Genomic DNA, 26,231 nt, shown 5'->3' with positions numbered 1-26,231 from the left:
TTGGATATTTTTACAGTATTAATGTTGATCTACAAGAAAATGTAAGCTAAAGAAATTTAAAATGGGTCTAGGTGTGTATTGCAGCATTGTGAAAACTTGTCATTTTATATAGAATATATAGTGGTGGCTATTTAGTGTGTTATAACCTAAATAGAACACACCGCAGATATTCTATACTGCAACGCGTGAAGTCTATTGCGGACAAGGGGCGTTCGTGTATTTTACAATAAGTAAACTTCGAAGAGAATATTAAAAAATAAAATTACGGAAAATTACACTTTGCCTGCATAAAATTCCTTGAAAAAAAAACGTATTAACAAAATAAATAAAGGAATCAATAAGCATATATGTGTGTGGAAATGAACGTAGGAAGTGCCGCTGTTAACTTATTTTTAATCTTTTGTCTTATTTTCTTTGTTGATAGGTAGAGTGATATAGTTTCAGAATGCGCACATTTTTACAGATTCCTTTTGCAGTTGTATATTTATATAATTGTTATGGTTACCTTAACTTTGAAGCATAGAGTTTCCCATTTGTGACCACATGTACAATTGGTCAGACTATTTCTAAATATTTTATAAACTCATCTTGATTCTAACCTTTGACTTTGTTTTTGCTTGTGTCAAATACTTATGTTTACAGATGTGCAATAAAGGGCCATTATTTGGCTGAATTTGTCAGTGACAGGTTAATACTTCTTTTAAATATGGATAGATCGAAATATCAAAAGCCATGGGACCATAACTAATCAAAGCAGCAGTGACTTTCAAATAGATTTCCTTGTTGAATTTGTATTTTCATTAATTTTATATGACTAGTCAATTGCTCTGGTTGTATTATATCTTGTATCTTGTTTCTTGTTTCTTTTTTTCCTTGTCTTTTTTTTTACTTTTATAGACAATTTGTTTTTGTATCTGTCCATTCCTGTCTAACTTAAAAAAAGATTTTCATTAAAACATTTTCTACACTTTGGCAGTGGGTTATTATATATGCTTGCTAAATTTCTTGTAATATTCAGTTTTAATTTAGACACTGACATATTCCTAGTAACCTTTAGAGATTATTCATGTTATATCATTCTTTTCTTGGACAAAATTTTTGGTTGTTTTGGCAACGGAAACTGTATAATCTGCATTCTGAAATCTATAACGTAGGTGACTAAGGTCCACGAAACTTTATCAGTGAATAGAAAACACTCATTCCCTAACGTGACCATAACGTCACGTACATTACGAACCTTACCAAAAATAATAACTCTAACTACAAATAACATTTCAGATTATTATTTGATAATCGTCATATACGAAGCACTTGCGAGGCGCAACATGAAAAATACACAATTTTAACCATATTATTACAACAATTCATAATATTCAATACATTTATACATATAAATTTATGTTTGGCATTAAACATATGCCTAATAACAACATGAAAGCTTATTTCTCTCATAATGCAACTTGTATATATCGATTTACTAATCATTAGTTCATCTATCCTTACTTCACACTGCCAATAACGTCAAAACATTACTTAAATATAAAATTTAACGTGTGAACAGTTACGCCTCGCAAAGCTGAATGACCACTTTTCATAAATTATTACCGTTAATCAATGCGCTATGTATTATAGCGCATAATCAACTGTCCGTGACTATCTTACATATAAGGGAAAATAGTTTTCTTTTAATTCGTAAACTCAAACTCAGAAAACTATATTTCCCTAACGTGACCATAACGTCACGTACATTACGAACCTTACCAAAAATAATAACTCTAACTACAAATAACATTTCAGATTATTATTTGATAATCGTCATATACGAAGCACTTGCGAGGCGCAACATGAAGATTAAAGAACGGGATTATAAATTAAATATATGTGATTATATTCTAACACATATGCAAACCGTTACTATTATATTATACAGTAAACAAAACAGAACGGAAATATTTCAATTGCCTTGCAATATTAACTGACTATATACTTTTTATAAGGAAGGATTATATTTACAATCCCAGTGCTCTAGACACTGACAGTCTTTCCTTCAAAGAGTCCTTAATATATCCGTCCTTTGCACTGTCGCTCAACCAACGACCGTGCCTTTTAAATATTCTGTCTTTAATGCCATTTTGTGCCGCAGCAGTAGCCCCTCCTGATCTCAATGAGTGTAAACAATATTTCTTGATATTAGAAACATGAGGCGTCAGTGCCAGTTTAAACTGATCCCGCAGATTTGAATAAGACATCTTTTTATTACACTCTCTACTGATATATCCGCCTTTTACTTTAGATAGATTACAAAACAAATAATCCGTTCCTTTTAAACATGCCCATTGTATTAATTTTTCTACATTTACAACAGGGCACAGTGCAGTACCGGTTCGGGATATCACAATCCAAGCTCCGTCTCTGTATTTATCAGTTTTACTGGTTTCCATGAAAATACCATGTACTCTTTGTCAAAAACAATATCAGATACTAAAATATTTAAAAGCTCAGAGCTTCTCAAAAATCCTGCAAACGCGATCAAACATGCGCAAATTATTCGCTGATTTTTAGCGTTGTTTTCTTCATAAAGACGTTTATGCAAATCAAACAAAATAGAAATGGTAATTGGTTCTTTTTTGATAACAGGTTTAGCAAGAATTCTTTTTCCAGCTTCCAATACATTTTGGACTAGCTTTGATTCTGTCGGTGACTTAAGATCATATAAATCGTGGAACCATTTGATTCCGTAAAAAGCAGCAATAACAGAACTTGAACCATTGGCACTTTGAATAATTGAACACAAATATAATGATACTGATAAAGGTTTAGCCGGCAAAATATCCCCTCTTCCCAAACCATTACAATAAGCCCATTTTCTCCAACGATCAAAACTGTTCTTATACTTTTGACATGTATTTTCGGCTCTAGATTTCTGCAATAATTCCGGAAGAAGGTCCACCTTGCCCGCCAATACCTCAGGTAATTCTTCGATTTCGTCTTTATGGGCCTGGAAAAATAGATGTAAACAAAAGAACCGAAATTATTCAAAATCAATTATAGAATTATGCTTCGAATAAAATAACTCTTACATTAAACTGTTTGAATTTCGTTGTCAAAACAATTTATACAGTCATCTTAACACAGCCGATGAAACCACCTTTTTATGATTTAAAAACAGACACAGTTATCTCATAACAGGCTTTGCCTCCCTTTTTTAAATATGAACAGACGCAGTCGTCTTATAACAGTCGGTGATGTCACCTTTTTATGAATTTAAAACAGAAGCATTAGTCTCATAACAGCCGGTGATGCCACCTTTTTAAGAATTTAAACAGACGCAGCCGGTGATGCCACCTTTTTAAGAATTTAAACAGACGCAGCCGGTGATGCCACCTTTTTATGAGCTTAAACAGGCGCAACCGGTGATGCCACCTTTTTATGAATTTAAACAGACGCAGCCGGTGATGCCACCTTTTTATGAGCTTAAACAGGCGCAACCGGTGATGCCACCTTTTTATGAATTTAAACAGACGCAGCCGGTGATGCCACCTTTTTATGAATTTAAACAGGCGCAGTCGTCTCATAACAGCCGGTGATGCCACCTTTTTATGAATTTAAATAGCGACAGTAGTCTAATGACAGACGGTGATGCCACCTTTTTATGAATTTAAACAGACGTAATAGTCTCATAACAGCCGGTGATGCCACCTTTTTATGAATTTAAACAGACGTAATAGTCTCATAACAGCCGGTGATGCCACCTTTTTATGAATTTAAACAGACGCAGTCGTCTCATAACAGCCCATGATGTCACCTTTTTATTAATTTAAACAGAGGCAATAGTCTAATGACAGTCATTGATGCCACCTTATAAATTAAACAAACACTGTCGTCTTAAAACGCACAAATGTTGCCACTGTTTTCTACACTTAGTTTAATAAATCAAAATTACAAAAAAACAACTCATTATTAGCTCAGCATAAATATATGTGTATTTATATAAACCATTTCAACATTAGCAATATGATAGGATATGTATGCTATCAGCTACTACAAATTTGGGTAGAACAACTCGTACAGTATCAATGTGAATTATCGTTACTCGATTATTTCCCTCTAAAGTCAATATAGAGTGCCAGCATTCTAAAAGCCAAATCAGTATTACCAAAAATAACTGATCCATGTTTACATTTAATATAACACTCTTTTCTCACTGGCAAATCAAACCATGCCAAAATATTTGGAATAAAATTCCCGTTTGGACATATCAATGGCCAAAATATCGCTGATCTCCAAAGAGGTAATACGATAACGCCGTATCCTCTATCCACTTCGATTTTTCTAATCACATTGTATAACACAGATATTGGGGGAACAAACAAGCCTGCATAATCACCCCATGGCTCTGCAAAAGCATCTATTCCCTGACAAGACTCATTCCAAAATCTTGAATAAAACATTGGAAGCTTGGCATTATGAGGCGAAGCAAACCAATCAACCTCCAACCTTAGATGAAAATGATCTTGAATCAAGGTCAACAAATAAAAAGAAATACCCCAATCATCGTAATCAACGATTCGAGACAAATAGTCCGCTCTCTCATTTAAGTTCGGGGTATCCTAACCCTAACCCTAACCCTAACCCAAAGAAATAGAATTCCTGAGGCATAAACTAAAAATATCTAAAGCTACACTTTGTAAATCCCTCTTCATTGAACCTTTTTTCACAATCGAGGTAACACCTTGGTTGTCAGAATACCATTTTACTTTTTGACTTGCTAAAATATGAGAAATTGCATGTAATACCCTATATACAGCAACCAACTCCCTCCATGTGGATGATTTTAACCTTTCTTCTTCATTCCACATACCATGAGATGTTCCATTGATTGTATTTACCTCATAACCTGCATAACCCGAGCTACTAGCGTCTGAAAAAACAATCTTTGAGCACTTTGTGGACTCAACATATCCGTTTTATTTAGATAAGTCAAGTTCGACTCCCAAAACCTTAACTGAGTTATACTTTCATCGGACAATGCTATATACGAATCCCAATAAGGCGCCTTGAGAATGTCAATACTTAATGCACGTGTCATTATCTGAGACACGTGACCTGTGACAATGGACATTGATATCAATTGACCAACTATACTAGCCAATTTCCTAGCAGTCACTCTTCTATGAACTTTAATAGACAGCAAAATCTCTGAAATTGTTCGGAAAGCTTTATCTAACCTCCGTTTAGGAATACAAATGATTCCCGAATCAGAATCCAGGACAGTTCCTAGGAATTCTAACTGTTGAACAGGTTCCCATATAGACTTTAAAGCATTTGGAATAAAACCAGATAATAACAAATCTGCTTTTATTTGATTGCCAACATTTCTAGTAATTTTTATTATCTTATCACAAGCATATCCATCATCGAGAAACATTAAAAACAGATTTTCCCTCACCTCGCCATTTTGAAATTAAGGGTCTTGTAATTTTGGTAAAAATATAACAAGCGCTTGAAAGCCCAAATGGTAAAACCAAAAATTTATAAAACGTTTGTATTCCGCTCTTATTAGTCCAGGAAAACCCAAGATATTCTGTATGTGGCCTAAAAATCTCAATAAAATGATACGCTGATGTAAGATCAAACTTAATCATGCTGTGACCCTTGTATAAAAACGACAAAGCTGTTTTTATATCTTCGAATCTAACAGATTGCTTCCAAATATGCGAATTTACGTTTCTCAAATCTAAGATGAGTCTTTTCTTATCACTGTTTTGTACAGAAACAGTTAATGGGTTCACAATATACGGCTGAACATCACATTTTTCAATCAAACGTCTATCAAGTAAATCTGATATGGCTTCTTCAACAAAATCTGCCTCTAATAAAGAAGACTTATTGTTTCTGCAATGTGTTTTTGGGGGCATTGAAAATAAAGGTATTTTGTATCCATTTTGGATAACATCTAATATAAAGTCATTAGAACCAATGTCTTTCCAAAACTGGATATTTTCTCTTAACCTACCTCGAACTATAATGTGTTTTTGCCCCTGCTCGTACTCGTAATAATCGTGAGTAAATCTATCATAGTCAAATAAATACTCATCTTTTAACAAAGTCCCAACACTCTCATTCTGATTTCCCTCCGAACTGGATCCCGGCTGCACCGACTGATTTCTGCACTCGTGGACAGTACCTCCTGATGTGACCACTGTCTCCACAGGCAAAACATGGACCCGGGGCTGCGCCTCTTCCGACTGCCGATCGAAAGCCGGGAGCGTTGCCGACACTGCCGTTGAAGCCTCCGTAACTTCCGTAGCCACGAAAAAGACCTCTCCCATTAGAATGTCCTGTGCTCGAGCCTGCGATGGCTGAGCTCCCCAATGTAAAACGGCTGCTGCCAGACCGACCAATACCAGACCGACCCTTGCTAGAATCTCTCTTTCTCTTGAGTGCACGACTCTCTGCCTTAATGATTTTACTCTCGTCCTCCGAGTCACTTGCAATGGGATTTGCTTCATATTGTTTAACCGTCTCCCAACCTCCACTCGATGAATCAGCCAACCTTATTAATTTATTTCTTCGTTTTAACTTTTTCTGAAGTTCATCACACAGTTCCTTAGAATATTCCAATTTGTTATTGTTTATACTCCAAGCAACTTGCCCTACTGTGTCCACCAAATCTTCATTAAACTCGAATTGTATCTTATTTCCGTTGTACTTCCACACAATGTCTTTCGCCTTTTTTAACTTTTTTACTTCGCTAGAAACAGAATCTGAATTGCCCTGAACTTCCTCTCTTAAACTCTGAACTTCAAGTCTTTGCTGTCTAATTTCATTCATTAAATCCTTCATCGTTGGATCAGCATTATTTTGCTCGTTTCTATCAGCCATTGCCAGTAAAAAGTATACATGTACATGTAACCGAATAAAATTTAACGTGTGAACAGTTACGCCTCGCAAAGCTGAATGACCACTTTTCATAAATTATTACCGTTAATCAATGCGCTATGTATTATAGCGCATAATCAACTGTCCGTGACTATCTTACATATAAGGGAAAATAGTTTTCTTTTAATTCGTAAACTCAAACTCAGAAAACTATATTTACATTATAAGATAATAAAGATAATGGTTTCTGTGAACCACAACTTTGAAATAATTATATTTCATCATTTTCTCATTTCCCAACAAACTGCATTTCTGTGAAACTTATGCACATGCTCCTGTATAAAAGAACTTTTCACCTTAGTTGGTGGAATATTTACTCTAATTTTGTATGTAAAGGGACCCCCTACTCGCAATCTCAGTGTCATTGCAGGTAGAGGATTTGTATTGCATGGTAATGCTTTTCTAACAAGCTTTTAACAGTATATAACATATATTGTATTATGTGCTAATGTTGATAATTTGTAACCAGTCAGAATAACCAAACTAATAATTAGGTGATTTCTCATATTGCAATAAATGTACTTCAGACACAACACTTGGCGGCGTCTTTGATGCTTGCATCAATGAATTTCCTTGTTGTGCTATTTGTATTGTACGTATCCTGTAGGAATGGTACAGAAATCGATAATATAACCTGACCCCTACATTACGAAGTATAATAATGCTACTTTATGAAAATTGTCACCGAATTATCGCCGCGGTGACCTGTTTTTAATAACTGACAGGTAGGCTAGATGGACTAGAAACTATATATATTACATGTACATCTGTTTATGACAGTATTTGCTTTTGTCTGTGAAAATGTGCTTTTATCTGCCTGCCCATACCTAAATACTCAGGTAACCGACAAGAAATGAGCTGTGCCATGAGAAAACCAACGTAGTGGCTTTGCGACCAGCATGGATCCAGACCAGCCTGCGCATCCGCGCAGTCTGGTCAGGATCCATGCTGTTCGCTTTCAAAGACTATCATTATTAGAGAAACCATTAGCGAACAGCATGGATCCTGACCAGACTGCGCGGATGCGCAGGCTGGTCTGGATCCATGCTGGTCGCAAAGCCACTATGTTGGTTTTCTCATGGCACGGCTCATATCTATATTGCATCAACAGCAACCTTCTATTTCAAAAATAAATCACTACATTCGAAATACAAGAGATGACAGACACAATATTTATTTTGAATTTCTTGAATACATCACTTTTTTTCAGCTATTCAGGCCTAGGAAATTCGGATCTGGGGATTCAAGACCGAGGAATATTTAAGAAGATAATATACTAAGTAAATAGAAAAAAGTACCAAAAGCTGACTTTCGTGCATCGTCAACAACACTATAGTCCTGTTGAAATTCATCATACTGCATTCAAACGCTGACTCGTTTTTTACATTCACCGGTCCTGTAATACACTGATTCATATGAAAATACGGTCTCTGTTATGAAAATATTTCATCCATGTGTAACAACTGAAATGAATTGTAAGACAATGTTTATCCCCAAAACAATGCACAAAACAAGTTGTAAACGCCTTTCTATTCCAACTTTTATGTCCGTCATACCTATATTTAGCTCACCTGAGCACAAAGTGCTCAAAGGTGGGCTTTTGTGATCGCCCTGTGTCCGTCGTCCGTCGTCGTCCGTCCGTCCGTCGTCGTCAACAATTTGACTGTTAACACTCTAGAGGTCACAATTTTTGGCCCAATCTTAATGAATCTTGGTCAGAATTTTACCCTCAATAAAATCTTGGACGAGTTCGATATTGGGTCATCTGGGGTCAAAAACTAGGTCACCAGGTCAAATCAAAGGAAAAGCTTGTTAACACTCTAGAGGTCACAATTTTGGCCCAATCTTAATGAAACTTGGTCAGAATGTTACCTCTAATAAAATCTTGGACAGGTTTGATATTGGGTCATCTGGGGTCAAAAACTAGGTCACCAGATTAAATCAAAGGAAAGGCTTTTTAACACTATAGAGGTCACATTTATGACTGTGTCTACATGAAACCTAGTCAGAATGGTAATCTTGATGATTTCAAGGTCCAGTTTGAATCTGGGTCATGTAGGTTCAAAAACTAGGTCACCAGGTCAAATCAAAGGAAAAGCTAGTTAACACTGTAGAAGCCACATGTATGACCATATCTTAATGAAACTAAGTCAGAATGTTAATCTTGATTATCTATAGTTTATGTTCAAATCAAGGTCAGGTGGGGTAAAAAAAACTAGGTCACTAGGTCAAATCAAAGGAAAAGCCTGTTAACACTCTAGAGGCCACATTAATGACTGTATCTTCATGAAACTTTGTCAGAATGTTAATCTTGATGATCTTTAGGTCAAGTTGGAAACTGGGTCATGTCGGGTCAAAATCTAAGTCACCGGGTCAAATCAAAGGAAAAGCTTGTTAACAGTCTAGAGGCCACATTTATGACTGTATCTTCATGAAACTTAGTCAGAATGTTAATATTGATGATCTTTAGGTCAAGTTCGAATCTGGGTCATATAGGGTTAAAAAAACTAGGTCACCGGGTCAAATCAAAGGAAAGGCTAGTTAACACTTTAGAGGCCACATTTATGACCATATCCTAATAAAACTTGGTCAGAATATTAATCTTGACGATCTTTAGGTCATTAGGTCAGGTGAGCGATACAGGGCCTTCATGGCCCTCTTGTTTGTTTTTAACAGGCGTTTATTCGATTTTCTCGTCACCATCGTCACCAACATCGATAGTCAGTATTTGCTCATGTTATCTAAGAGGTAATACACATAGGGAATGCTTTGTTTAGATGCACTTTCACGGCCTATTTCGCAGAGGACATCAACGATAATTTGAGAACAAATTAAAGATTTACACATTGATGAAACAGGAAGTCTTAACTGAAAGTTATTTGAAAATATTCATGCCTCTAAAACAAAGGTGACGTTTGCTATATTTAGATCCGGGGTTTCTCCCATCAGACTTCAATTGGTAGATATGAGAACTTCCCAAATGATAACAGAACTTGCCCAGTTTGTAAGGAATAAGTTGAAAATGAGGTAAGAATACATGCTATACTTCACTGTAATGCTTATGAAAAAGCCAGCAATTCTGAAATTTACCCGGATTTTAGTGCATTTACAGACGTAACTTGTTTTTTATTTCCCCCAACGACGATATTGTCAAGGTGTTACAGTATGCTGCAGATAAGGGCAAACATGTTTAATTTATATAGTTATTTCAGGTTTTTATCAAAGGTATTTTAAATTTTTATCAAGGGTACATTAAGTTATTATCCTATTTTCTTTTATTTTTGTGGTAGTTTTACAAAGTACTCCGTATCCACTGATACTTCCTTTTATTTCTATCATGATAACAATAATAGATGAGGAAAAAAAAGTTTTAACCAATGCTAACATAAGTTAGTTCTTAATAAATTCAAGTTCATAACCAGAGTTTATTCTTATACTTGTCATTTATTTGCCTAGGTTTATCTTCATATATTACAGTACAGTCAGATCCTACTTTTTAGACTTACAGCTAACATGGTTAGCATCAATTTTTAACAATTGTAAGCACTTTCTGTGTATTTTTCACTAAGTGAAGTACCAAAACTCTGGTTTAGCTCAGTGAAATCCAAAAGACAACACCAGGTGCACAACTTCACATGTTATGTAACAATCCTCTAATGTTTTATGGCTCTAGGTCAAGTACATTTTGAGACTTTGGTTAGGCTGGGTGAAATTCCAAAAGATAACCCCAGGCTATATAACAACAGTTATAATTAGAATAAGATACTATGACTGGCAAGGACTGTGACCAGTCAAATTCCCTAGGTTGAACAGCCTCTTGTTTCGTTTTATAACTGCGTTTTATATGTAAATCTAACTTAGGTAGCAAGGTACACTTTGATGCAAAAATTTTGGGCACGGACGGTCTTACATGTAGCGCGTCGCAATATTGCACTTCCCCTATGAGCAAAATTTGGGTGGCTATTTTATAAATTGCGTGCATGTTTTGTGCTTTTAATTAATGGCAAGATCGGGATTCTCATACAAGAATAAAGAAAGTTATCAAAGCGAAAGATTACATCATCCATGAAAAATAGCGTGCCAAAATCATCAATTTTGCACCTTTGAACAGTCTACAATGATCCCGCTGCAAGAACACTGTCCAATTCTATTGCATTTCTTAATTTAATAGTCCTTACTGAACGTCAGGACATAAACGGAATGGGGGCCCATCCAGCTCGTTTTTTCGGAAAATAACGAAAATGTTCCTGAGTATCAATCAACAAGCACAGAACCCTTCCGTGAATTGAATTTTTCCGCGAAATGGTGTCTCATTGATCATACAAAGCTACCAGCAGTTAGTTTTCCAACTGACATCAGAATTTTACATGTATCGGCTGTATATATTTTCTAAAGAATTAATAATCATTATCTCTCACCTTAATTTACAGACATCCAAAATCACGATGTTCTCTTTATAACAAATATTGACGGGGGCCAAAATTCGAAAGTGTACCCTGCTACCTTATTACACTAATTTAACAGAACATTCGTCCATAACATGGATGTCAAACTAAGTAACATCTCAGTCGTAATATTTATCTCGGTCGGATTTTACCTCGTGTGAAGCTAACTGATGAAATTTAAGGATATTTTTTCTCATCTCTGGGTCCCTTTGTAACGTTATCTTCCACCAATGTCTGAAACTATAAATTGTCACTTAAAGCATTATTTGTACTTTTATTAAAGTTATAGAAAAGGGTTTAAAACCAAACTATTTTACAAAACTGAGTCCTTAAGGAAAATTAAGAACCACTGCACGTCGTAAGCACTTGGCGTTAGTATAAAAATAAACACTATATAATGTTATATTAAAAGTTTTCAGGTTTACAACTTCACTGCTGTGGTATTTTGATCTTGGATATTAATATCGTTTAGCTCTACTTGTTGGGAAGTGTCACCTGATTCGGGAGAATGTTCGTATGTTCTTGGAGATTGATCACGTGGTTTTGGATAATGTTCATGTAGTCTGTTATGGTCATTACCCGATATAGAACGATCTTGTAAACTGAATGCGTGATTATCGTGCCCTTCACGTGACCTTTCAAGAAGTTCCATATATCTGGAACGTGCTCTTTCATCAGAGTACCGTGGGGACAGTCTTGGAGACGGGCTTGGAGACGGTCTAGGGGACTGCCCTGAGGTATGGTTATTAGCCAATATAGAATGTTCCTGTGAACTGGCGCCGTGTTCATCATATCCCGTATGTGACCTGTCAAGATGATCCCCGAACTGAAAATGTGTCCTGGTATCAGAGTTTCGTTGGGACAACCCTGGAGACGGGCTGGGTGACGGTCTAGGGGATTGCCTTGGGGAAGGTTGGCAGTATGGATGTCTGTCTACATTGCGTGATCCCCTACTCTTGGCCTCTAAAAGCGTATTTTCAGCATGCATGTATTGAGAACGTCTGAGCCTTTCAACCTCTGCGTCGTAACGCTTCCTCTGTTCCTCGTATTTCCGTTGATTTTCAGCCGAACTTTGTTGGAGGTAATGCATACAGTCTAAAGTTTGTTTCGCGATCAGAAAGGTACTAGCACACGTCTGTACAAAAGCAATAGCATAAAAGAAGACACTATACGGAAAGCCAGTAGTTTGTTCTAGTAAATCAACTGCTCGTCGTGAGAAATCGATACGTGAAAATGCTTCGTACAAGGCTTGGTACATAAACGAGCCTGCAAGTGGAAAACACAAAGCTCCATTTTAAAGTTAAATGAGCCATGAGAAAACCAAAATAGTGCATTTGCGACCAGCATGGATCCAGACCAGCCTGCGCATCCGCGCAGTCTGGTCAGGATCCATGCTGTTCGCTTTCGAAGCCTATTGCAATTAGAGAAACCGTTAGCGAACAGCATGGATCAGACTGCGCGCATGCGCAGGCTGGTCTGGATCCATGCTGGTCGCAAATGCACTATGTTGGTTTTCTCATGGTGCGGCTCAAATTTCTCTAAAAAACACCTGCACTGTTTACAGAATTCATTACAAATGGCTGCAAAATTTATGTCAACCAGTATACTATACGGATCTTTTTCGAACGAATTTTTAATGTTAAGAAACTCTTTAAAAGATTACAGAGCCATAGAAATCATGTGTTTATTTTTAAATTAACATTGCTGTAATAATACATAACTTCTCGTGCATTTTATAACAAACTTTCGTATAGTTTTATTAAACAAACTAACATATACTCTAATGTAGATAACGCTTGGAGGCTTACATGCTATTATGAGGCACACTGTACTGGTGGCTATGAGCTTTGGATAGAATTCTTTAGTCCTGATATATCGTAGAAACTGGAAAATTGTTGCCCCAACAACTATAATCCAGCTGATCTGAACGTTCATCTGATGTCGTACCCGCAAATTGTTCTCTAGCACTGAAAATATTAATGAATATTACTTGAAACAAACAACAAAATACACGTTTCATCCCTGAATGAGATATTTCAAAGTTCAGTAGATCGAAAGAATGTCACTTAATACATCTAAAGGAGTGAACACACTAAAAAGCAGGTCTTCTTTACTCTATTTACAATTGATAAACTTCCAATGGCTACAGCGCACATCAGGACCCATTTTGAATATCTGTAACTTACATTTTTTAAGAATATTGTCAGTGCTGAATAAAGATCTAAAGAAAAGTTTGGGTCATATATGATGCAAGAAGTATTTTCAATCAATTGTAACGGTGGTGTATGACCTAAGTTTCCATGACAAACTCTATAACTCCATCATTTGATTATAGATTGCCACCTAAAAGTCAAGCATAGATCTGTTATGTAATTTCAAAGAAAATAAGGGAAATAACTCTACAGAGCAAACCAAACACTGAGAACTACGATATAAGCCTAACCTTTACTGTTAATTTACACTATGAATGTGTTCAATTTGTTTATGTAAAATTTTGTATTTCTGAATTATTTTTTACTCGTATTTATGGTATTAGAAGAAGCATACATATTATATTGAATTGCTGAGATATAATCTTTGTGAAATAATGAAAAATATAACACGGCTGAAATTCAGCCCACTTTGTACGTGATTGCATATATATAAGATATAAGGAAATGTAACACTGTGTTGTCCAGAGTTTAATGATAGGCAAGAAAAATGATCTTGCATGTCTGCCTGTTAATGACCGGTGTTTCCCCAGCCCTCGGGCCAGCGTTGGTAAAAACCCGCATTCCATTTCCACGCTGCCCTTCGAGTTTGGAAAAACCCTGTCTTACACAGGGAGGCATGCAAGATCCTTATAATCTCTTTTAATTGTTTTAACATCATGTTAATTACCTGCAAAAGGTACAGTTCAATATTTGAACCGATTTTGAAAAGTTAACCTTAAATTCTTGCGTCTTGAATTACAGGTACGAAAGGCGATTTAAGTGGCATGACGAATATCTTAGTTATGTATAATAACTGTGTAGGGCCTTCACACATAATTGTAAAACTATCTTTTTACTCTACATGCCCACTAGAGCGTGAATGTATTGTATTTGCCATATTTGTGTGGAGACAACTATAAATGAGGATATTCCACGTTTAAAATAGAGGCAGTAATGTATTGTAAAAGGGAGATGCAGTTGTAATCCTAAAACAGGTTTGAACCTGAGGTTCAGAAGCGAATATGAATTTTACCTAGTGATGGTTTACTGGCATCGGTGGATGCATCGTATCGATCAGAGAATAATCTCCTGTATGTCTTAGTTTCACATTCACTTTCTTCCTCAACCGTTACGCATACTGTTCTGTAATATACGGATTCATAAACTCCACTGTTGTCGCCAGTCGTCGTATTCCAACCTGGCGTAAATATCGCAATAAACTGTAACAATGCATTTATTGCCAAGACAATGCACAACACAAGGTTCAACCTTGACCTTGTGATAGGTTGTCTTTGCGTTACGTCCTGGCTATTAGTTGCAGGAGCGTCAGCTGCACCTACATCATATCCTGCTGTCATAATTTGTTCAGTCTCTGTTTCGCGAACAGTAACAACTGGTCCTGTTATCATTTATCTTTTTGATTTGTCAAACACAACTAGAGTTAAGATTAAATGTATCACTTTCAGTAAATCCTCATTCTTCAGCTTTCGTTCCTCTAACCAACTTCAAATCCAAAAAAAAAATCAAATATAACTTAGCGACTTTTTTTTAAAACACATGTGTAAATTTATACACAATCAATTATACCATTAACTTGTGTACTATGTTAGTGCAGTCAGAAATCGGCATAACGAAGGCGCATATACGCTAATGCAGACGATTTTAAAACTAACACCAGGTTGATGTCATTTTTCATCTATTTTTTGCATATACAATTAGTTTACGTCTATGGCGAACGAATACTACTTCAAAACAAAAGGGCCAAGATGGCCCTAGGTCGCTCACCTGAGAAACACACCATAACAGTGTAAACATGTTTGACCTAGTGATTTCATGGGGAAAATATTCTGACCAATTATCATTAAAATTGGAGCAAAAACCTTGAGTATAAACAAGTATTTTCTTTGATTTGACCTAGTGACCTAGTTTTTGACCCCAGACAACCCATATTCAAACTTGACCTAGATTTCATCAAGGCAACCATTCTGACCAAATTTAATGAAAATCCAGTGTAAAATGCAGCCCCTATTGCATACACAAGGTTTTGCCTTAATTTGATCTAGTGACCTAGTTTTTTAACCCAGATGACCTATATTCAAATTTGACCTAGATTTCATCAAGGCTACCATTCAGACAAAATTTCATGAAGATCAGTTGAAAAATACAGCCTCTATCGCATACACGAGGTTTTTCTTTTATTTAACCTAGTGACCTACTTTTTTATCCTAGATGACCCATATTCAAATTCTGTCTAGATTTCATTAAGGCAATCATTCTGAGTTACTTTCAGGAAGGTCAATTGAAAAGTACAGCCTCTATCGCATACAGAAGGTTTTCCTTTGATTTGACCTAGTGACGTACTTTTTGATCCCAGATGACCCATGTTCGAACTTGATCTAGATTTCATCAAGGCAATCATTCTGACTAAATTTCATGAAGATTACTTGAAAAATACAGTCTCTATCACATACCCAAGGTTTTTCTTTGATTTGACGTAGTGACCTACTTTCTGATCCCACATGACCAATAATCAAACTCGACCTAGACTTTACCAAGGCAATCATTCTGACCAAATTTCATGAAAATCAATTGGAAAATACAGCCCCTATCGCATACACAAAGTTTTTCTTTGATTTGACCTAGTGACCTAGTTTTTGACCCAAGATGACCCATATTCAAACCTGACCTAGATTTCACCAAGGCAATCATTCTGACCAAATTTCATGAAGATCAATTGAAAAATACAGCCCCTATCGCATACACAAAGTTTTTCTTTGATTTGACCTAATGACCTACTTTTTGACCCCAGATTACCCATATTCAAACACAACCTAGATTTCATCAAGACAATTATTCCAACTTAATGTCATGAAGATCAATTGAAAAATATAGCCTCTATCGCATACACAAACTTTTTCTTTGATTTGACCTGATGACCTACTTTTTGATCCCAGATGACCCATATTCAAACTTGACCTATATTTCATCAATGAAATCATTCTGACCTTATTTAATTTCATGAAGATTAATTGAAAAATACAGCCTCTATCACATACACAAGGTTTTTCCTTGATTTGACCTAGTGACCTAGTTTATGACCCCAGATGACCCATTTTCGAACTTGGCCTAGATTTCATCAAGATAATCATTCTGACCTATTTCATGAAGATCAATTGAAAAATACAGTCTCTATCGCATTCACAAAGTTTTTCCTTGATTTGACCTAGTGACCTAGTTTCGAACTCGGTCTAGATTTCATCAAGGTAATCATTTTGACCATATTTCATGAAGATCAGTTGAAAAATACAGCCTCTATCGCATACACAAGCTAAATGTTGACGGACGACAGACGACAGACGACGGACGACGGACATCGAGCGCTCAGACAAACTCACCTGAGGATTGCTCAGGTGAGCTAAATGCACTTTTTCGTACTGCATAACTTCTGTTGCACATCATCATTAACATTTTTGCACTGAAAGGCCCACCGCAACCTAGTGACCTACTTTTTTCATGAAAATCATTCTTGTATTATACTACAATGCTGTATACTGCAAATCATCCTGAATTATTGCATCTGCTCTAATGCATCTTCAAATTATTTTCAGCGTTTCTATTCAGAAAATCTTTATCCAGTATATGTTAAAGTTTCAAAACTCAGCTAAATAAATATTTTACAGTTTAGACAAAGTGTGGTATAAAATGGACAAATTACATAGGCATTGTTCATACTACTACATCAATTCAGTAAAAGTGTATTGACTTGTCGACAGTCGCCTTTATCAACGACAATTCGTCCATGCAACTATTTTCTTTTATGTATGGATCTCTCTAGTCTGTCCCACTGATCTGTCTAGCAATACAGTTAATTAAATTAATATGTAGTATAAACGCGTGGAAGAGTCGAATGTGATTAGAATTAAAATATATATTCCATAACTTAACTCTGAAAGCAGGTTGGCCCACACCTAATAGCACATCTTGCTGAACTAAAAAAGAGGTGATCTAAAATCTATTTGACTTCATAGAAGTACTCGTATAAACATAAGGTTCTCATGGATGAGTAGAGGAGTCAGTATAGGTTATGCAAAACTAGGTAAAGTTAATATAGATTTAATAGTACTAAATCAAATGTAACACTACGCAGGTCTAGTAGTCCAAATATATATGAAATGCAAATCTTTCTTTATTTCCTGCAAAAGCACCATGTTTTCTTTTAAGTCTGCTATGCTGTAGTATATTTTACAGCATTCTGTCGAAATCTGCATGCTGCTAGATAAACAAGAGCTGTCTCCATAGGATGACACATGCCCCCGATGGCACTTTGAATGAATAGTTATGGCCGATGTTAGAGTTTAGGACCTTTGACCTACGGAGCTGGGTCTTGCGCGCGACACGTCGTTTTACTGTGTCACACATTCATGCGTAGTTATTTTAAAATCCATGCATGAATGGCAATGATATGGACCGGACACGCCCATCAATGCACTATCATGAAAAATGACCTTTAATGTCTAAGTGTGACCTTGACCTTTGAGCTACGGACCTGGGTCTTGCGCGCGACACGTCATCTTACTGTAGTACACATTCATGCCAAGTTATTTGAAAATCCATCCATCGATGACAAAGATATGGACCGGACATGCCCATCAATGCACTATCCTTTAACGTCTAAGTGTGACCTTGACCTTTGAGCTACGGAGCTGGGTCTTGCGCGCGACACGTCGTCTTACTGTGGTACACATTCATGCGTAGTTATTTGAAAATCCATCCATCGATGACAAAGATATGGACCGGACACGCCCATCAATGCACTATCCTTTAATGTCTAAGTGTGACCTTGACCTTTGAGCTACGGGCCTGGGTCTTGCGCGCGACACGTCGTCTTACTGTGGTACACATTCATGCCAAGTTATTTGAAAATTCATCCATCGGTGACAAAGATATGGACCGGACACGAAAATTGCGGACAGACAGACTGACAGACCGACAGACGGTTCAAAAACTATAGGCCTCCCTTCGGGGGGCATAAAAATAACTTTGTTAGAATTTTAAGTCTCGAAAAGTGACACAGAAAGAAGCGAAAAGAAGCTAATTCAGGAGTTGTAGTTAATAAAAGCGTAACTGTCTTACATAAAAGCTAACAGCATATTTTTTTTTACTTTTTCTTTAGTAGAGATATAGTTATTAATTGAGAAAATATGTTTCTGAAAATGTTATATTCTCGAAAATGTCGAAGTAACATTATCAGTTAAGTGGAGTTATTTTGAACGAAATAAAGATAGCCCGATTTAGTATTGTTAACACAAACCCCTCGAAAATCAATCAGATGGCCGTTCTTATATTGTAAATTGTGTGAAATGATGTGAAATGGTTTAAAATTAATAAAATGTACGTTTTTTTTTTTTTTAAATATAGCTCCAGTTTTCACCCACGAGGGCAGTTTATATAATAATAATGTTTTTGCTTTTCTGGAATGCAAGAAAATGCTAACGATTAGTAGGTAAAGGGAGGCTACTCTACTGCTAAAATGATTGTTACTCTGCTATAAGGTTAGTAGAGTTATACTTCTTACGTGACTTACGGTTTAGAAACGGTTCAGTGAAACGTTGTTTTTTTTTTCAAGTCCATGCATAAAGAACGTAATCATCATAACAGTTCAAGACATGGCCCATTTTCGAGATTGGATTCCTGCAAATTTAAGGTAGGGCTTCTTCGATTGCAAAGTACAGTATGGAAATGATGGTTTTGACACAATAAAAGTCAGATTTTACGTATTTAAATATTAAATCTCCAGTTTTTAATGAAACAATTTGACCAACGAGCACTTTTATGAGCTGGACATAGCTTTATTTTATTACATATGTCTATATTTCTCAATGTAAACTCAATCGATAAAGGCTTATTAAATAATAGTCGAGTAATCTTATCTTCTTTTTTTTTCGAACATTTTATCCAACTGATTCCATGTGATTCCGTCGAAGAAAAAAACTTGCAATAAAGTACACGTCTTTTTACTGTTTACGCCCGTTTCACAAAACTTGCACTCGCCACATGCCGCAGGAAACATCTAGTAAAATTCCAAGTTGTCCAACGTCTTCTTCGGAATCTATATGCTGAATTTCCTAATTTTTGTTTACTGTAGAAAAATTCCGAATAAGTGTAGGCTGAGTTTGACAATGATAACAAGAAAGGCACAATAAGTCAAAGATGTCAATCTCTTTTGCATTTTCTTCCACTGAACTTGAATTTATTGATGAAATATTTATATAAAATCTATTTTACACCATATCTATTTCCAACGAAATGTTAAAAGCAAACAATAAAAGGAATTACAGATCTTACATAACTTTCTTTATTTTAAACAATATTAAATTTCATTATGTATACATATTCATATTTATTTACATTATATTTCAACAGCTTAAAAAAAAGTTCAACCCATTGAATCAATTAAAAAAAGAATCGAGTATCACCATGTATGTTTCTAGTTTTGGGACAATTTCTTTCATAATTATATGGAGTGACATCTTCAACGCTTTATATATATATATATATATATATATATATATATATATATATATATATATATATATATATATATATATATATATATATATATATATATATATATATATATGCTAGGAATTCATTTAACAACCATGCTGGACAGCCAAAGTATTATGGCGACGAGGTATTCCATTTACAAGTACGAACAGAACAGATTTCGGTGCGTTTCTGGAGATATTGCAATTATTAACCTGTATCAAAAAATGTTTGGATAGAAGTCGTCGACATGTGCGGCTGACAATTACAAGTCATCGACATGTGCGGCTGACAATTTAAACGATAAAATATAGTTCATTTATCTCGCCGAATCGAATAAAATGAGCCGCGCCATGAGAAAACCAACATAGTGGCTTTGCGACCAGCATGGACCAGGCCAGCCTGCGCATCCGCGCAGTCTGGTCAGGATCCATGCTGTTCGCTTTCAAAGCCTATTGTAATTAGAGAAACTGTTAGCGAACAGCATGGATCCTGACCAGACTGCGCGGATGCGCAGGCTGGTCTGGATTCATGCTGGTCGCAAAGCCATCATGTTGGTTTTCTCATGGCGCGGCTCAAATGTAGAGTAGATGTCTCACCCTGATGTCGATGTTGCCGTTGTTTTCAAGTCAAAGTTTTGTTTGTCTTAGTGAATGATTTTTTTTATTCTTTAGAGCCTGTAAGGATAATGTCAGTGGTGAAAACTTCTCCCACTGAACCCTTTCAGTATGTATTGTCATTCATTTGTCTCTTTTATCTTACTCAATATTGTTTTTCTCCCCCCCCCCCCCCCCCCCCCCGTTCCCCCACCCCGTATATATCAAGGATACGGTTCAGTCCGTCAGTAATGTCAGCCGGTTATTCTCTGCTATTTTTACGCTTTTTTATAAGTAAAATTAAAAAGAAATCATTAATATGGAATAAAGAATTGTACATATTCATAGGTTTGAATAAGCTACATAATATGTATTGATACTTGAAATGGTTTTATCAAACACTAAACATAATTTACTTTCATTTCGCTGCGCTTGTTTGACATCCCTGGCAGAGCGAAGCTGAAAACAACGAAGTGCGAATTCAGTGCAAGGGTAACACTCTCACTACAAGGGTTTCTAGGGCTGAGCAAAAATCTACATACATACCATTTGGTATAGGTCTTGAAAATCTGATGTATTTAAATTAAGCTGTGTATATAATGCTCTTTCGTGGGGAAACAATAAGATGACATGCATTGTGTAAGTTTTTGATATTCATATCTAAACTCTTTATTCAAAGGACTATTTTGCTTAAGATTTTTCATGTATTACTGTTGTTTATTTGTACATTATATGTTTCAAATACAATGTTCAATCTACAATCTATAAAAAAATGTTTTGAAACGTAAAAATGTAGCAGTTCAGGTTTCAAAATTGGAATTTTTATATGAAGGGAAAGTCGACATTGGTTAAAACTGTGACCAGAATAACGAATATGCGCCATGTATTAAATACTCAGATGTTTAAATCATGGATGAGCGGAATACTATTTGTGGTCATTAAAGTTTTTTTTTATATTTCTATCAGAACTTGATGGCGTTATATTTTCAAAAATAGCATCGGATTACTACTTTGCCTGTTTGGGTCAATCACATTTAAGGATCTAAACTTTCCGTGCATTCTGTTAAGAGATCTATTTCAGGAAGCATGTTTAAAAGCTGAGCATTTCTTCCGATTTCAATATGTTTTCTGGTTATACATTTCCAACTGTCAGATGTAGGGATATATCTCAAAATTAAATTTAATAAAGCTTTGAAACTACAAGTTTCTGAATTCATTTATTTCCATTTTATCTTGGTTGCGAAAAGGGAGGTAATAATATTTAAGATAAGTTAGATAACGTGAATACATCAGTCCTCTATGTTTTATTTATTTCAGTTTTTTTTATTTGTTTTAAATTTCTTTCCATTAAATTGCTTCGGTTCCTCACAATTCCGGTACTTTTTCGTTTCTTGCTTACTTCTGAAAAATTGTACAAATTATTTAACACTTTTTCCAAACTTCTTTTCCTAATTCTTAGCAGAGGACCGACTTGTGATGTTGTTATAACCCATGGCAAAATGTTATTGTCTATGTAAAAATATGTTCCTATGTGTGAACAATAAAATAGTATAAAATCTGTAAAAAGATCCTTTGGAAGCATATAACGCGACCAAGCAGCATGCTCGGTTTGATTGAGTCTGTCCATGAGAGGCAATGAAATGTGCCACACCGCTCACGCCTCTTGGCTCCAGCTTAAGCGAAATTCTTTTATAGTAAAAATGAAAGTTCTCCATGATCCCAAAGAACCAGAAAATATAACAGTACAAACAAAAACGAGTAAGTTATTTAATTTGTCTAAAAAACAACAAAAAACACTTTGTTTTCAGTGACTGCAAGAGATATTTCCATATATGAGCCGTGCCATGGGAAAACCAACATAGTGGCTTTGCGACCAGCATGGATCCAGACCAGCCTGCGCATCCGCGCAGTCTGGTCAGGATCCATGCTGTTCGCTTTCAAAGCCTATTACTATTAGAGAAACTGTTAGCGAACAGCATGGATCCTGACCAGACTGCGCGGATGCGCAGGCTGGTCTGGATCCATGCTGGTCGCAAAGCCACTATGTTGGTTTTCTCATGGCACGGCTCATATCTCTTTTTGTCAAAGAGATGGCTGATTTTTAACATACCCTAAATAAAATTATATAAATTACTTCGTGCCGATCACTCTTCAAGACGGTCGGCAATCCGTTCTGAACTAATACATCATTCGGAAATAAATTAGCACTATCCCACACATCGGCACGGTGAAATTAATTCCCGAAATATAATTTCTCCATTATAAAATTCCCAACTTCGCATGACACGTGCCATATGCTTTCAAAGGAACGGAATTCTGGTTTTCTTACCAATAATTTCTGAGAGAAAACGAGTGGAAAATCTTGAAAATGACATAGATGCTGAATAACTTTTCCTTGATTGCTTTTAAAAAGCGAACAGACCCCCTAGTAACTCAATAAATTGTTTGTTTGTATATACAATTGGTTTGCTTAATGCTTTTTGGAGTAGACAAACAGTCTGCCCATACAAATGTAAGGAACCTCAAGCGATTGTAAAATCATGTGGTTTTTCTACAATGGCAGATATTAGGTTCACCTTTTTTTTCTTATACAATGGAACGTAAATGGCCACGAAGAACAATTAATCAATCAATCAAGCATTATTTGACTCCAGGACTTGACTCGAGTGCCTGCCCTACATGTCTTACCCCGTGAATACAAATGTACGTTGAGAGCGGCTTTCTGAATCCAGTATATCAGAATTTTAAATAAAAACTCTAACAGGTGGATTTTTTTCAACGTGACACCTCATATTTTATTCGCCATATGACAAACGTTTTCAACATCTAGTGACGTTTTGTACAAATATTGCCATGCCTCTGACTTCTAATATAAAGTAATTAATGTATTTTTAATTGACTGTAAGGTTATGACATGCATAGATATAAATAACGCTAGACCTGCCACTTTCAACAAACGGTGCTCATCAGTAGGTGTAAGGAACGAAATCGGTACATTTCAAACAAATATTTTAATTTTATACAACATTTGTCTTATCTTTTCTGTATTATTAAAGTTGACTAGTTTTTATATGCAAGAGAAATTAAGGAAGAACACAATCATAAATCTTAGACCATTAGTATTTTTCTCATTTATTATATTCTGCAACTCAAAACTAAAAATCACACGGAAAACTAGGGTTTCAACAAATAGTCGAAAATTATAAAAAAAAAGCGTTTATTTATCATTATTCTAATTTAGATATTAGAGTTACGTATAAATAATGATACGCAAGAAGCTCAAAAATTGTACGTTTCAATTGTAATACAGAAGGCGTGTTTTATAAGTTGAAATAATTTGCATAACAATTTTCCGGTAACGCCCTCTCGTTAAACTTTGTCCCGCCCATAATACGATCAGTAGAATGTTGTTGAGATGTTAACCAGATAAACATGACATGCATGGTTACTATGGTAACGAAGTGTAAACATTCTGACACCCAATATCGTTCTGAGTACTTTGATGTTATTTTAGAGATTAATTGTGGAATCGCAGAATTAATCAGAACTTTCATCTAGCTAAGATTTCGGACCGTGAAGAGTTTTGCTGATTTTCATATTTTCTTTGGCATTCTTGAAGTAAGAGAAATTCGTATCGCCTTTGACCATCAATTGGTACCCAATTATTCAGAGCTTTTATCTATGTATCTATTACGTAGTATTTGGGTTGTCCATTTTTCATTTTTTTTTTAGTAAAAATTGTTGGTGCTTGCTAAACGCGTGATCGAATACGTACATTTTGGAACAGTTTATTATATCTGCATAGTGTCATTTTAAAACATGAAACATTCATCTCAAGACAAATGGAACCTGCTTACAAGAAGTTGTTCAAATAAAAAAATTCGTTTGAACTGAGACACAAAACACATCTTGTATAGTAGTCGCAACTTGACCGCGATGGTTGACCTTCAGCTGATTATTCATATCGATTATTTCATTGTAGAAATAAAGGGTATCTATATATATTTATATGGAATTAGTTTGTATACAGTGCGGTATCAAAGTATGTATACTTACATTTGATCATTTAAAACTTTCCAGTACACTGATTTATAATTACACAAATTTATATTTCCACTATCTTATGCAGCTCGTGTTCGTACACTCCTTTTCGATAATAGGTTGTGCCTCATTATATAATATAATACAAAGGTCAACCATCGGGGTCAAGTTGCGTCCACTTTTATAACAAACAATTATTTTTACTAAACGTTGAACATGTGTTTGATCAACAGGGCTTCAACCATTTGTAGGTATATGAAAGAATAATTATCTTTTTGAAAATCAAGAAATCGAAACTTAAAGACATTTAGACTTTTTTCTCCATAGGTTAATAGTGAGCCTTGCCATACTGTAAAATCTATACATTATGTTTCTGCTAGACATGCGACCAGTTAACGATGCATTCTGGCGTATCTTTACATGCATCATAGACAAGTGTTTTCCACGAGACGCTCGTAATCAAAGAACATGAGGCAGCTAATTGAGGTTGCGAGTCTCCGTAAAATCTGCTATCAGTTCTAGACAAAATTACCGTAAAGTAACACGGCCGTCGCGTGCATGAAGCATGTTCCCTCAAAAAGCTTCGACACGGCGGATGTATTCAACTCCTCTAATACGGCGACTGAAATGATGTGTGTATGTACATATAAAAACGCCAGACCTTTTTATTCTATAATAATATGCCGAAATGCGACCATGCAATATTTCTTTATATTATTTTATGTACAGGTTGGTAAGCTCAATAGATTTCAAGAAATGAATTGATACAATGGTAGAACCACAAAATGTTTACATTTCTGTTTGTCGCTTCTCCGCGAAAGCTCAGGTCTGTCCCATCAGTTATTCTAGCTATTAATGAATACATCTTTATTTTCGGAATAACCTGGAAAAGAACATATATCAGTACGGACCACTGAGAGTATTCTGGCAGGGAGCGAAGTCCGCTCCACTGACGTACATCACGCTGTAGATGTGGTGGGAATTTCCTCCAGGGAAGCTGACAGAATGATGATAGATGATTTACGCCTAGTTTATCGAGAAGTTCCACCTTGCACAATCTAATTTATTGAAACACACCGAAATATAACGGAGATTTTGATATCAAGATTTTATAGAGGGATTTCCCAGCCATTCTCAAAGAAATTAATTAAATTCATTTCAACACGTAGTTATCAATTGCTTGAATTGAAAGAGATATTTCTTCAGTGCGCATTTTAGAAGTTTCCATAGGAGACAATTAGATAATTCCACGCAGATAACTTTGTGTATGTCCTGATTAAATTTCTAGCTGTACGTCTTATTAATAATTAGATGAATTGCCTCTAGAACAATATCTTGCAAGTGTTCAGACGAATGGACCCAGCTTAACGGATGAAAAAGAATGTAGGCTTGGACTGGTGAGGGAAAAGTCAAGTGTATTAATTTGATTTCTGCCTGATGTCTTTAGTTGAGGAATAAGTAGGCAAGAA

At 35.7% G+C, this 26,231-nt stretch overlaps 1 protein-coding gene across 1 annotated transcript; it reads right to left on the bottom strand.

The window, feature by feature from the left end:
• Nucleotides 1-11,647: 11,647 nt before the first annotated feature.
• On the bottom strand, nucleotides 11,648-15,254 carry LOC123550280 (uncharacterized). The gene is made up of 3 exons (XM_045338706.2): nucleotides 14,613-15,254; nucleotides 13,196-13,354; nucleotides 11,648-12,653 (listed from the first exon to the last, which is right to left on the bottom strand). The coding sequence occupies exons 1-3, from the start codon at nucleotides 14,986-14,988 to the stop codon at nucleotides 11,809-11,811; spliced, it is 1,380 nt and encodes a 459-aa protein (XP_045194641.2). The 5' UTR covers nucleotides 14,989-15,254; the 3' UTR covers nucleotides 11,648-11,808.
• Between the last annotated feature and the right edge of the window lie 10,977 nt (nucleotides 15,255-26,231).

Source organism: Mercenaria mercenaria, chromosome 6 (genome assembly GCF_021730395.1).
Source record: "Mercenaria mercenaria strain notata chromosome 6, MADL_Memer_1, whole genome shotgun sequence".
NCBI lineage: Eukaryota > Metazoa > Mollusca > Bivalvia > Venerida > Veneridae > Mercenaria > Mercenaria mercenaria.
This window is presented reverse-complemented; position numbering and strand designations above follow the sequence as displayed.

Bases quoted from the DNA above. Each gene is read 5' to 3' on its own strand.
- LOC123550280 (XM_045338706.2), bottom strand. From the start codon at position 14,988: ATGATAACAGGACCAGTTGTTACTGTTCGCGAAACAGAGACTGAACAA. The intron at 13,355-14,612 runs GTAAAATTCATA...TAATATTTTCAG, and splicing joins TGCCAGTAAACCATCACTAG to TGCTAGAGAACAATTTGCGG. The intron at 12,654-13,195 runs GTAAGCCTCCAA...TTCCACTTGCAG, and splicing joins AGTGTGCCTCATAATAGCAT to GCTCGTTTATGTACCAAGCC.